Genomic DNA, 10,733 nt, shown 5'->3' with positions numbered 1-10,733 from the left:
GCAGAGGGAGAGGAATGGGGGAACTGAGCTTCCTGAGGTGATCCTGAAACAGCGACACAGCCCCCACTGCCTGGCGGGACGGGGACCGCGCCGCGACCTCGGCACAAACATAAATAGGAAAAAGACTCTTTTTCAAAAAAAAACAACAAGAATTCAGAGCTTTCCAGTGTCACAGCTCAGAGAAATTAAAAAAAAAAAAAAAAAGAAAAAAAAAGTCATGCTTAAGGTTTCAAATATTCCTCAGACACAGCAAACCTAAATAGTATTCAGTTAAATAAATGGATGAGATACTCTGGGAAATGGAGGGAAAAGCTTTCAACTAAAAGAGGAGGGAAAATTTTCTTTCAATAAACAGCACTTTTTCTTTTTTATACACAACAAGCGAGTACAAGAAAAGGCTAAAAACACGGCTCTAGGAATGGCCACTTCCTGGGGGCATGAAGCTTTCCCCTTCTTAAATAACACAGGGAATTGGGAATACATCATTTACAAAACACGGAGCGGTTTATTATTCCAATTAGTGTTGTCAATCATAATTTAGCGAGGTGGAACTGAGGTATACCTGGTTGAGGGAGGTTAAGTAATACTTGGAAGCCTCTTTGCTCTATCCCATTGATTACTCTTGTTTCTGTACACGGAACAGCAGCACACGGAACATTCACAAGCTGTGTCGTAGTCGCATTACAATAGTCATTTTATAAACAACAACGAATGCAATAAAAACAAGTTACCCTTTTTTTTTTTGTTGTTTTTAAATCTGAAATGAAATGTTTTTGATTTAAAAAAAATAACAGTAGTTCATTTAAAGGAATTAGTCTCTTCTGACAGGGATTAAGAAATCGGATGTCAGTGTTTAAAATGCTCCTTAGCCCGTTCAGGTCCGGATTCTTCATCGTAAGTTCCTTATCAGCACGTGAGGGGTTCTCAGTCACGTCCTTCAGGTGTAAGCAGGGAATGCAGAAAGTCTCATGGATCCACGTTGGGGAGGAGGAGGAGGGGGAAAACAAAGGAAAACACCTCTTGGTGATGCTCCAGAGAGACTTACCATCCGTTCTTGCCACTCGGAACAGCAGTGACGCCAGCAGTCCGTGCGCTGTAGCAGCTCCAGTGAAGAGTCCTGTGGTCACTTCCATGACCAGTGCAACTATCATAGACTGGATTCTTTGGGAGGAAAGTCAACGTTTGTCACCATTGTGACCACAGTCACGATGTCCTCTGTTGTTATAATGTTAGTGAGTTTTTGCATCTGGATGATCCTCTCCTCCACGCAGCCCGCCGACAGCCGCGCCTCGGCGTCGTGATCCCAGCACTCCTCGATGGTCTCGCACAGCATCGCCATTCCCTGGGGAAACGGCTCACGTCAAAAAGGGACAAGGGACACCTCCAGATGGGAGCCTTTGTGTCCCACAGCATGTTTGGTGTGAAACTGGAGCGTCCCGTGGGGCCTCAGCTCTGCTTTGCTCTGCACTGCAGGGGGAAAATCCTTCCCTGCTCCGCTGGAGCCCCCCAGTGTTTTAAAAAGGCGAATCCCTCACACACCAATTGGGATTTCACTGCAAAGTAACTCCAGGATCTCTTCTTCCACCAAAAAACAAAAAATCCCTCACTTTCTGAAGAAAAAGCAGTCTAAGATGAGGAACATTTACAGCCCATTTAACTCCTACTGGAATTATGAAACCCCTCCCAAACCCCAGTGCAATGTACACAACACGGCACGGACAAAACATGGCATTCAGTCGGTTGGGTGACACTTACAGAATGTTTCTGCCAACACTCCCTTAGGACAGGCCTCTTCTTTTTGTGCACCACAACCTCCTGCATGTCCTCCAGGGAGGGGTGCTGGCCAATCTCCTCCTCGAAAGGCAGCATGTACTCATCCACAGGGCCTGCAGGGGAAACTCCAGTTAAAGGGGAAAGGGAAAAGGGAAAGCGTAGCCATGATATTTTCTGAAAAATCCCTTTGCCAGGATTTTTCTCCTGAGAAGCTGAGAGGCCTCAAAGGAAAAGAAAAACAATAATTATCTGCTGCTGTGGAATGCAACAGGTGCATCTCGGATTGATCCAGGTTGGTTGCTTCTAATTAATGGACAATCACAGTCAGCTTGGACTCTCAGTCACGAGCTTTTGTTATCATTCTATTCTTTGCAAGCCTTCTGATGAAATCCTTTCTTCTATTCTTTTAGTATAGTTTTAATATAATATATATAATTAAATAATCAATCAGTCTGCTGAAACATGGAGTCAGATCCTCATCTCCTCCCTCGTGCTGGGCCCGCTGTGACACCGCCACAGGAAAGGGAGGATTGCCACGTTGGCTGCAATCAGAACCCGGAGTGGTTGGGGCTGGAAGGGGCTCCCAGCCCACCCAGCCCCACTCTCCCAGCAGCAGGGCAGTCCCAGGGCAGTCCCAGGGCAGTCCCAGGGCAGTCCCAGGGCAGTCCCCCCCAGGGCAGGTCCCTCTCTCACCGTCGGCGGCCGTGCAGCGCGAGGCCAGCTCCCAGAGCACCAGCCCCATGGCGTACATGTCTATCCTCAGGAACGCGTCCCTCTGGAAGTTGATAGCACCTTCGAGCACCTCGGGGGCCATGTACCTGCGGGTGCCCACCTGCAGGGGCACAAAACACCCATGGTTGTGCCCAGAGTCACCCCCAGCACGGGCACTGCCCCCCCTGCTGCCACACGAAACCCCTGCTCTGTCCCAGGTTAAACCGGCCACGGTTGGAACAACCAAAGGATGGAACAACCTAAGGATGGAACAACCAAAGGATGGAACAACCCAATGGAACAACTCGATGCAACAACATTTTCCATCGGCTCTGGGGTGCCCTGACCCCCAGAAGAGCACTGACTTTCACCCTCATCCATGGAGAAAGTTTCCTAAACTCCAGAATAGACCAGAATCCACGAAAGCGTGAAACAGATTATAGAGAGCAGTGCAGGTGTAAGTGAGAAATTTAGGTTTTGGGATTTTTAGTTTGTTGTGGATGGAAGCAAGATGGAGGGCACAGGGTGTTGTCCTGGGTTTCTTCTTCCTCCTTCTTCTCCATGGGTTTGGGTGGCATTTTGTAATTGGGCAGAACAGTAAAGTCCCCATTGATCCTCTTTGGGATCAGTTATTGGGTTAAAAGGGAAAATAATCCATGTGTCAGTTCTTAATTGGATAATTTAGCTTTAGAAGCCCTTGTACCAAGAGATTTTTGGCCATTTTGTGCCTTCTAATGAAAAGCTGCTGAACTCCCAGCAGTGAGACTTTTAGTGATAAGAAATAATGAACACCTGAGTGTGAACATGAACTACTGTCCCAAGTGCCTTCAATCCAGACCCAGGGAAACCACAACTAGAATCCCCCACCTTAGGACGAAATCTTGGAAGTTTAATCCCTCAGTTTCTGAACAATAAGTAAATTAATAAAATATTACAAAAGTTCTTGTCCAAATTGTCCAGTCGGGATAAAAGGGGGGATAGGCCATGCAAAGAGCCTGAGGGGAGATTCCCATTCACATCCAGGTAAGAGCTGGATCATTCCTGGCAATAACTCAGGATTTACCTGTCCATGGGTGTCTCCTGCAGACTTTCCAGCCTCAAACTTTAAAGCTAGACCGAAATCAGCAATACAAGCTGTGAGGTTGTTTTTCAGCAGCACGTTCTTGCTTTTGATGTCCCTTGTGAGTTCAAGAAAAAAACACAAATTAGAGATCTAGAACATGAAATACACAAAGAACTAAGGGAAAGGGAAGAGCATAAAACCAGGAACATTGTGGTATGAAAGGCAAGAAAATGATAAAGAAATAGGCAAGTTAAACAACAAAATAATAATCATAAAACCTCGGAGTGCCCTTGTAGACTTTTATGGGAATAAATGAGACAGTAATGGGAACTGTAATTTTGTTCTTGTTTTTAAAATGAATACAGATGTATGATGGATATAGGGATGTAGGGATATATGGAGATATGGATGATGCATGTGGGATAGAGATGGAATGAGAATGTTGCAATCCAAGTGTGCAGCGACTGCAACTTTGTTTAAATAGCAGGAAACGAAACGGAAACGGAACAAAATGGAAAAAATGTGCCTTGGAGGGGAGATGCAGGAATCCTGCAGGACCAAGAGGGGGAGATGGGCTGCCTGCAGGATTGCCACGTCCCTGCACGCCCAGGGCAGTACCTGTGGGAGATGGCTGGCTTTGCCTGCATGCCCAGGGCAGTACCTGTGGGAGATGGCTGGCTTTGCCACGTCCCTGCATGCCCAGGGCAGTACCTGTGGGAGATGGCTGGCTTGTGGCCATCCTTGAGCCCCGGGATGTCCTCGTGCAGGTAGGCCAGGCCCCGTGCCATGGTCTGGGCAATGTGGCACAGCTCGTTCCACGACACCACGTTGGCCTTCAGGAAATCTGTCAGGGACCCCTGCAGAAAACAGGAACACACCCAGCTCAGCCTCAGTGCTCCAGGAAAAACCTGCAATGCCTGCAATTCACTTCTGTAGGACCTTTGTCCTTCCTTATGGACCTACAGCAGGTTCAGAGTGAAATACTCTGAATAAACAGAGATGAAATCATTCAACACCACAGTTTCAGAGTGAAACTGAACAAATCTAAAGAGTTTGCAGAGTGAAACACTCTGAACAAATCTAAAGAAATCAAAATGATCCAACATAAAATGGAATGTGTTATTAATTGTATTTGTGTTTTTTCCTTTTGCTGTCACAATAGAATCGATCTGTATCACTTCATCTTTATTCTTATCAACCAACAAGTGAACCAAAAATAACCCCCCAAAAAAAATCTCTGCAAGATGGGAGGTTATGTATTTTAGGCAGGTTTAGAGTGGGGATGTTAAAATAGACATCTTCTAAAAAGCCAAAAAAAGGCAGAATCAATTTTTGTTTGTCTCCTAAAACGACTCCTCTGTCAGTAAAACCCGACGCCAACTTTCTCAGCTGCCTGAAAACCAACTGCAACCAATTCACATCCAGTGCAAAGGCAGCAGCAAAGTGAAAGCTGCTCCCAGTTTCCTTGCTGTGCTGGCCCAGCCCAGGTGTGTGAGCCTCCCTGGGCAGCCCCACCTTCTCGTGGAAGGCCGTGATGAGCCACAGGTCCACGTCGATGCTGGAGCCGCGCTTCTCGGCGCCGATGAACTGCAGGATGTTGTCGTGCTTCATCCCGGGCAGGCTGTAGATCTCGTACTCGTTCTGCCACGACTGCTTGTCCTGCGAGCACAGAGCACCAAACACGGTTAGCCACCAAAACATGGCACAGCAGGGGCTGGCCCTGGGGGAGTTTGGTACCTCTTGGGGCTTTGCTGCTCACAGTGACCCCCAGAGGTGTCAGAAATTCTCTTTTCCCAGCCTGGCTCCAAGAAGGAGTCAGAGCTCTTCAGTTCTCGCTCTCAAGGGTGTTCATTGTTCCTTATCTATAAAATTCTTTCTCCTGTCCTCAGTAAGACAGCCCAAGGCACTCTGTCTGCCCTGGGGATGTGTTATCTTTTTATACTAAAAACTACGTGTGCAATATTTACAATTACTGCCCAATACCCATCACCCGTGTTAGACAGTGAGCTTCTGCTCTAAACCAATCCCAAAGTGCCACCATCACAGCAGGAGATGGAGGCCAAGAAAAAGAAGGAGAAAGGCTGGACACGCCCAGATTCCTCCATCTTGCCCCCTGAACCCCCATTCTAAAAACCCAAAAAAATCTGTTTTTCACCCTGTGACAAATCAATTATTCTACTTAGACTTTTGTGTTTTGCAGATGCTGATATAAGGTTGGTAATTTGCTCCATGGGTCATAATCAAAACCACAGGGGCCTGGGGCTGTGTGCCAGGGTCTCTGAGCCCCCTGGCAGGGTCCTGGCAGTCCAGGACAGCCAGAGGGACATCCTGAATTCTGGCAGGGTTTGGGAACGCTCTGTCAGAAAATCCCTGCAGTTTCTGGTGCAATGACGAGAGCCTGCAGCGCTGACTGTGCAAGGCAGCCCTGGCTCAGTGTGAGGAACAAATCCCTGCACCTCCAGCAGCAGGGGGGCTTCAATCAGTGCAAACCCATCCCAGCATCAGCATCCAGCCCCACTCTGGGCTCTCCAAATTCCTCAGTCCCTTTAATGAGAGCCACGGCTCTGCGAGGGCCCTGCTGGGCAATGAGTGCTGTGGCATTAATTGAGGCATGGTTAATTGGAACAATCACCCCAGGGTCTGCATTTCAGGGCATTCCTTCTAAGCACTAGTTAATTTGATTATTAACTGGTCAAGAGATGGGTTAGAGCTGCTTAAAACTACAAATGCTGAATATTTTTATGATTAGGAACCCACATTTCACAGGGTTTATGCTTCAGTAATGTGTTTACTGCAGTAAAACACTTATTTTAAATCACTAAATTCTGCCTGTATCTTCTACACCTCAAGTCCATTTCCACTTGGATTTACAGAATTATTGGGCCAAGAAAAGCTGCTTTAATGTGAGGAACAACCAGGACCCCAAGGGTTCTGCTCACCTGGATGGGGAATATTTTGACTGCAACGTATTCATTGAGCAGCTGAGCTTTCCACACACACCCAAACCTGCCCCTGGCCTTGATCTCCAGGAGCTGCAGCGGCTTCAGACCCATCAGGGGAGATGGTGGAGGAGGCCCAGGATCCTGCAATCAGGAGAGACCATTAATTAATGCTGCTTTAATTAGTGACATCCATTCACATCACCCCTGAGAGCACCACAGAGAGAGGATGGCAGCTGGGGAGAGCCTGGGGCCACCCAGCCAAGCCCCACTGCAAATCCCAAACACGCAGGGACAGAGCCCAGCCCTGCTGCAGGGGTGGGAAATGGGACTGAGACATTCCCAGCAGGGTGGGACACACCTGGATAACAGGGACAGCACAGCAGGAACCAGGGAATCACCTGAGCAGCAGGGAGGGACAGCAGAGGTTAGGGAATTATGGAATCAGGTGGGAAAGCACAGCAGAAATTAAGGAATAATGAAATCAGGTGGGAAAGCAAGGCAGAAGTTAAGGAATACTGGAATCAGGTGGGAAAGCACAGAAGAAATTAGGGAATAATGGAATCAGGTGGGAAAGCAAGGCAGAAATTAAGGAATAATGGAATCAGGTAGGAAAGCACAGCAGAAATTAGGGAATAATGTGATTACTTAGGACAGCACAGCAGAAATGAAGGAATAATGGAATCAGGTGGAAAAGCAAGGCAGAAATTAAGGAACAATGCGACTACTTAGGAAAGCACAGCAGAAATTAAGGAATAATGAAATCAGGTGGGAAAAGACAGCAGAAATTGAGGAATAATGTGATCAGGTGGAAAAGCAAGGCTGAAATTAAGGAATAATAGAATCAGGTGGAAAAGCAAGACAAAAATTAAGGAATAATGTGATTACTTAGGAAAGCACAGCAGAAATTAAGGAATAATGCAATGAGGTGGGAAAGCACAGCAGAAATTAAGGATGAGTCTAATCAGGTGGGAAGAAAGCTCAGCAAAAATTAAGGAATATTGTAACCAGGAGGGAAAGCAGAGCAGAAATTAAGGACCAAAGATAATCAAGCTTTACTTGTTGTATTTTTAAAGCTGGAATTGCAATGAGCCCCTGGGATGCACTGAAGGTTTCTGTGTTTATGTGAAGTGTGGGATCTCTGAACCCTGCAGATGCACACCTGGCCCAGCCCCTCCTGCCCCATTCCCTGCTCCCAGCTCTGCCAGGGAGCTCCTGAATTCCCAGAGATGAGGAGATCACATTGCAGAGGGGATCTGGCCCTGTCCTGCAGGGTTGGTACAGCTGGAGGTGACACAGAGCTCCCCCAGGGCACTCCATGGACCCACAACCCCACATCCCCAATCCCACATCCCCATTCCCACATCCCCAATCCCACATCCCCATTCCCAGACCCCCATTCCCACATCCCCAATCCCACATCCCCAATCCCAGATCCCCATTCCCAAATCTCCAACCCCACATCCCCATTCCCAGATCCCCAATCCCAGATCCCCAATCCCACATCCCCAATCCCAGATCCCCATTCCCAATCCCCAATCCCACATCCCCATTCCCAGTTCCCCAATCCCACATCCCCATCCCCACATCCCCAATCCCACATCCCCATTCCCAATCCCCAATCCCACATCCCCATTCCCAAATCTCCAACCCCACATCCCCATTCCCAGATCCCCAATCCCACATCCCCAATCCCACATCCCCATTCCCAATCCCCAATCCCACATCCCCATCCCCAAATCCCCATTCCCACATCCCCAATCCCACATCCCCATTCCCAAATCTCCAATCCCACATCCCCATTCCCAATCCCCAATCCCACATCCCCAATCCCACATCCCCATTCCCACATCCCCAATCCCAATCCCACACTACACCCTGGGACCATGCAGGGCAGGGACAGTTCATGGCCCACCCTGCATTTTCTGCTTTGCTGCACCACATCCTCTGAACACAACAAGCAGATTCTCAGTTTTATTGCCAAGCTCTGCTTCCTTCTGGGCTGCCTCTCCCTCCAGGTGGCATTAGCTTGTCCCTCTATAAAAACCCCAACAGCCAACCCCAAAGTTTTTAAAAACCCTCCAGAACACCCCCTTTTCCTCTGTTTGCCCCAAAGTGAAAAGCAGTTTTCAAGAGAATGAAAACCACCAGAGGAGCTGCTTCTCCAAGAGAAAGGAGAGGGCTCAATAAAGAGTTAAATGTTTGAGAACTTCCATCAAAAACACAAAATCCTGTGCAGGTTGAAGACACATTTTGTGATCAACTGTGGGGTTAAGAACCCTTTGCTAAGGGGAGAATGGAGACGAGTGCTGAGAATGCAAGTCCTGAGTAGTGTCAGGAATCAACACCCCCTCTCTGCTTTCTTCTACAACAATAAATAAATTAAAAAGAACAAGTTCCAGAGAAAGATTCAGAGCAGAGTAACCCCACTGCACAAATTAATAACAAGACAAAGAATAAACAGCATTTGAAATTCAAATCAGAGCCACACTGCAGCTCTGTCCCCAAAAAGAGGAAATCCTTTTGTCAGTGTGACAGCGACAGGAGCTTGGAGTTGTGACATCAACATTTGCAGCACAGAAAACCAAGTTTGAGAGCAAAGATTTCCCTCCCCTGGTGCCTTTCATTCCGTGCCAGAGCCCTCTTGGAATATTGCAGGCACCAGGGAAAGCAGTGCCCTCAATTTGTAAAATACAAACTGTACCAAATAAATATTTGTAAATCCAGTTTGTTGTCGTTAGGAGAGGAAGTGGGAACAAGATGCTCGAATTTATCCCCCAAAGGCAACCCTGATTGAATGAACTGCTCCAGCTCAGAACCTCCTGCCTTGTCTGAAGCAGAGAAATTGGTGGGAAATAATCCCAAATCCCCCTTTGCTCTGGTGGCTTGGACTCCCCTTCCTTCCCACGGCCTCCTCCCAATAACTCAATAACTGCTGGCATTTGGAAGCCCTTGGTGCCTGAATTCTGTCCCAAGCACCAGGAAAACCAAACACCTCCAAGATTTGCTGAGCCCAGCTCCAGCCCCTCTGCCAGGAGCTGGAAGTGGGCAGGCAAAGCTGGTGCTTTCCTCATTCCCCACTGGTCCAAACACTTCCCATCCACCAAATTCCATTTCCCAGAAACCCCTGGCTCTCCTCACCTCATTCCCAGCACCATTCCACAATTCCTGCTGTTAACACCACTGGAAATAAAAGTTTTCCTTTTTTTTTTTCCCCTCTGACTTTTTCTAAGCACCTTGGTTACAATCTAACTCCAGGCTCTGCAGCTCAGGGATGATTTTACACAGAAACATTCCATGACAATATTCCCAACTCGCTCTGCTCCAAGGAAAATTGTTTAATGTTCCAGAAATGTTCCCCATTGTTCCTGTGAGGTTTTGGGCTGATCTCTGTGGTGCCAAGACCACAATGCCAGCAGGGCTCCCAAATTCCCAAATGTCCAAAACTCCAGGGCCCAATTCCCTTTTCCTGCCCTTCCACAGAAGTGAGTCACAGGGGAAATATTCCTTAGGGAAGGGTGGCTTCCAGGAATGGGGTTCCTTGGGTGTCCCCAAAAATGGGTCTGGAGATCAGAGAGCTGCTCAGCCCCTGTGGAACCCAAAGCCATGGACAGCAGCTCCCTGAAGGCAGGACCTGGGATAAGGAGGCCAAACATGGACAGAGCTCCAAGCAACTCTGGGAACTCTTCATGGACACACAGTCAGGGAAATATTCAAATATTCACATTTTTAATACACTGAAACCATCAGATTTTCTCCTAAACTGTATTTCCAAGGTATTTCAGCTGTTAATTAGAGAACTTTAATGATGACAGGAATTGAGCATTTTTATTATACCTCAAATCTTGATGGTTTTAATATTCCACTGAAAAGCTGAGCAGGAATGACCCAAATTGTGAATTAAGGGGTTCCAGTAACTTGGAGTTGTAACAAATATAAATATCTTGTGGTCAGTGGGAAAAATGGAGAGACTGAGTGGTGAAGGAGTATTTTTATTTTTCTCCAGATGATCCATTTTTGGGAGTTCCTGCCTCACACAAAATCCCAGATCAGCACATGGAGACCCCAGAGCTCCAATGGATTTGTCACAGGGGGAGATGGGAAGGGAGAGCCAGGGACAGGGCACAGGTGGGTGGGATGAGCCCTCTGGCCCAGGATCCATCCCAGCCTGCACATCCTGACCCCACTCAGCAACTCCAGGGAATGTCAGGAGATCCACAAACCACAGGCTAAAACCGCATTTTAAA

The 10,733-nt window shown here is 47.6% G+C and overlaps 1 protein-coding gene across 2 annotated transcripts in view; it reads right to left on the bottom strand.

Moving 5' to 3' along the window:
• Positions 1-482: 482 nt before the first annotated feature.
• Positions 483-10,733, bottom strand: part of ACVR2A (activin A receptor type 2A) — a 56,188-nt gene continuing 45,937 nt past the window's right edge. For both annotated transcript variants that reach the window (XM_054277855.1, XM_054277856.1), the window contains 7 exons: positions 6,487-6,630; positions 5,063-5,206; positions 4,259-4,404; positions 3,548-3,662; positions 2,467-2,605; positions 1,756-1,886; positions 483-1,342 (listed from right to left, as the gene is read on the bottom strand). In XM_054277855.1, coding sequence (XP_054133830.1) covers positions 1,148-1,342; positions 1,756-1,886; positions 2,467-2,605; positions 3,548-3,662; positions 4,259-4,404; positions 5,063-5,206; positions 6,487-6,630 — 1,014 coding nt within the window. In that variant the 3' untranslated portion in view covers positions 483-1,147. The remainder of the gene's footprint in view (positions 1,343-1,755; positions 1,887-2,466; positions 2,606-3,547; positions 3,663-4,258; positions 4,405-5,062; positions 5,207-6,486; positions 6,631-10,733) is intronic.

Source organism: Melozone crissalis, unplaced genomic scaffold (genome assembly GCF_028551555.1).
Source record: "Melozone crissalis strain CALT ecotype California unplaced genomic scaffold, PUWL_Pcris_2 ptg000023l_1, whole genome shotgun sequence".
NCBI lineage: Eukaryota > Metazoa > Chordata > Aves > Passeriformes > Passerellidae > Melozone > Melozone crissalis.
This window is presented reverse-complemented; position numbering and strand designations above follow the sequence as displayed.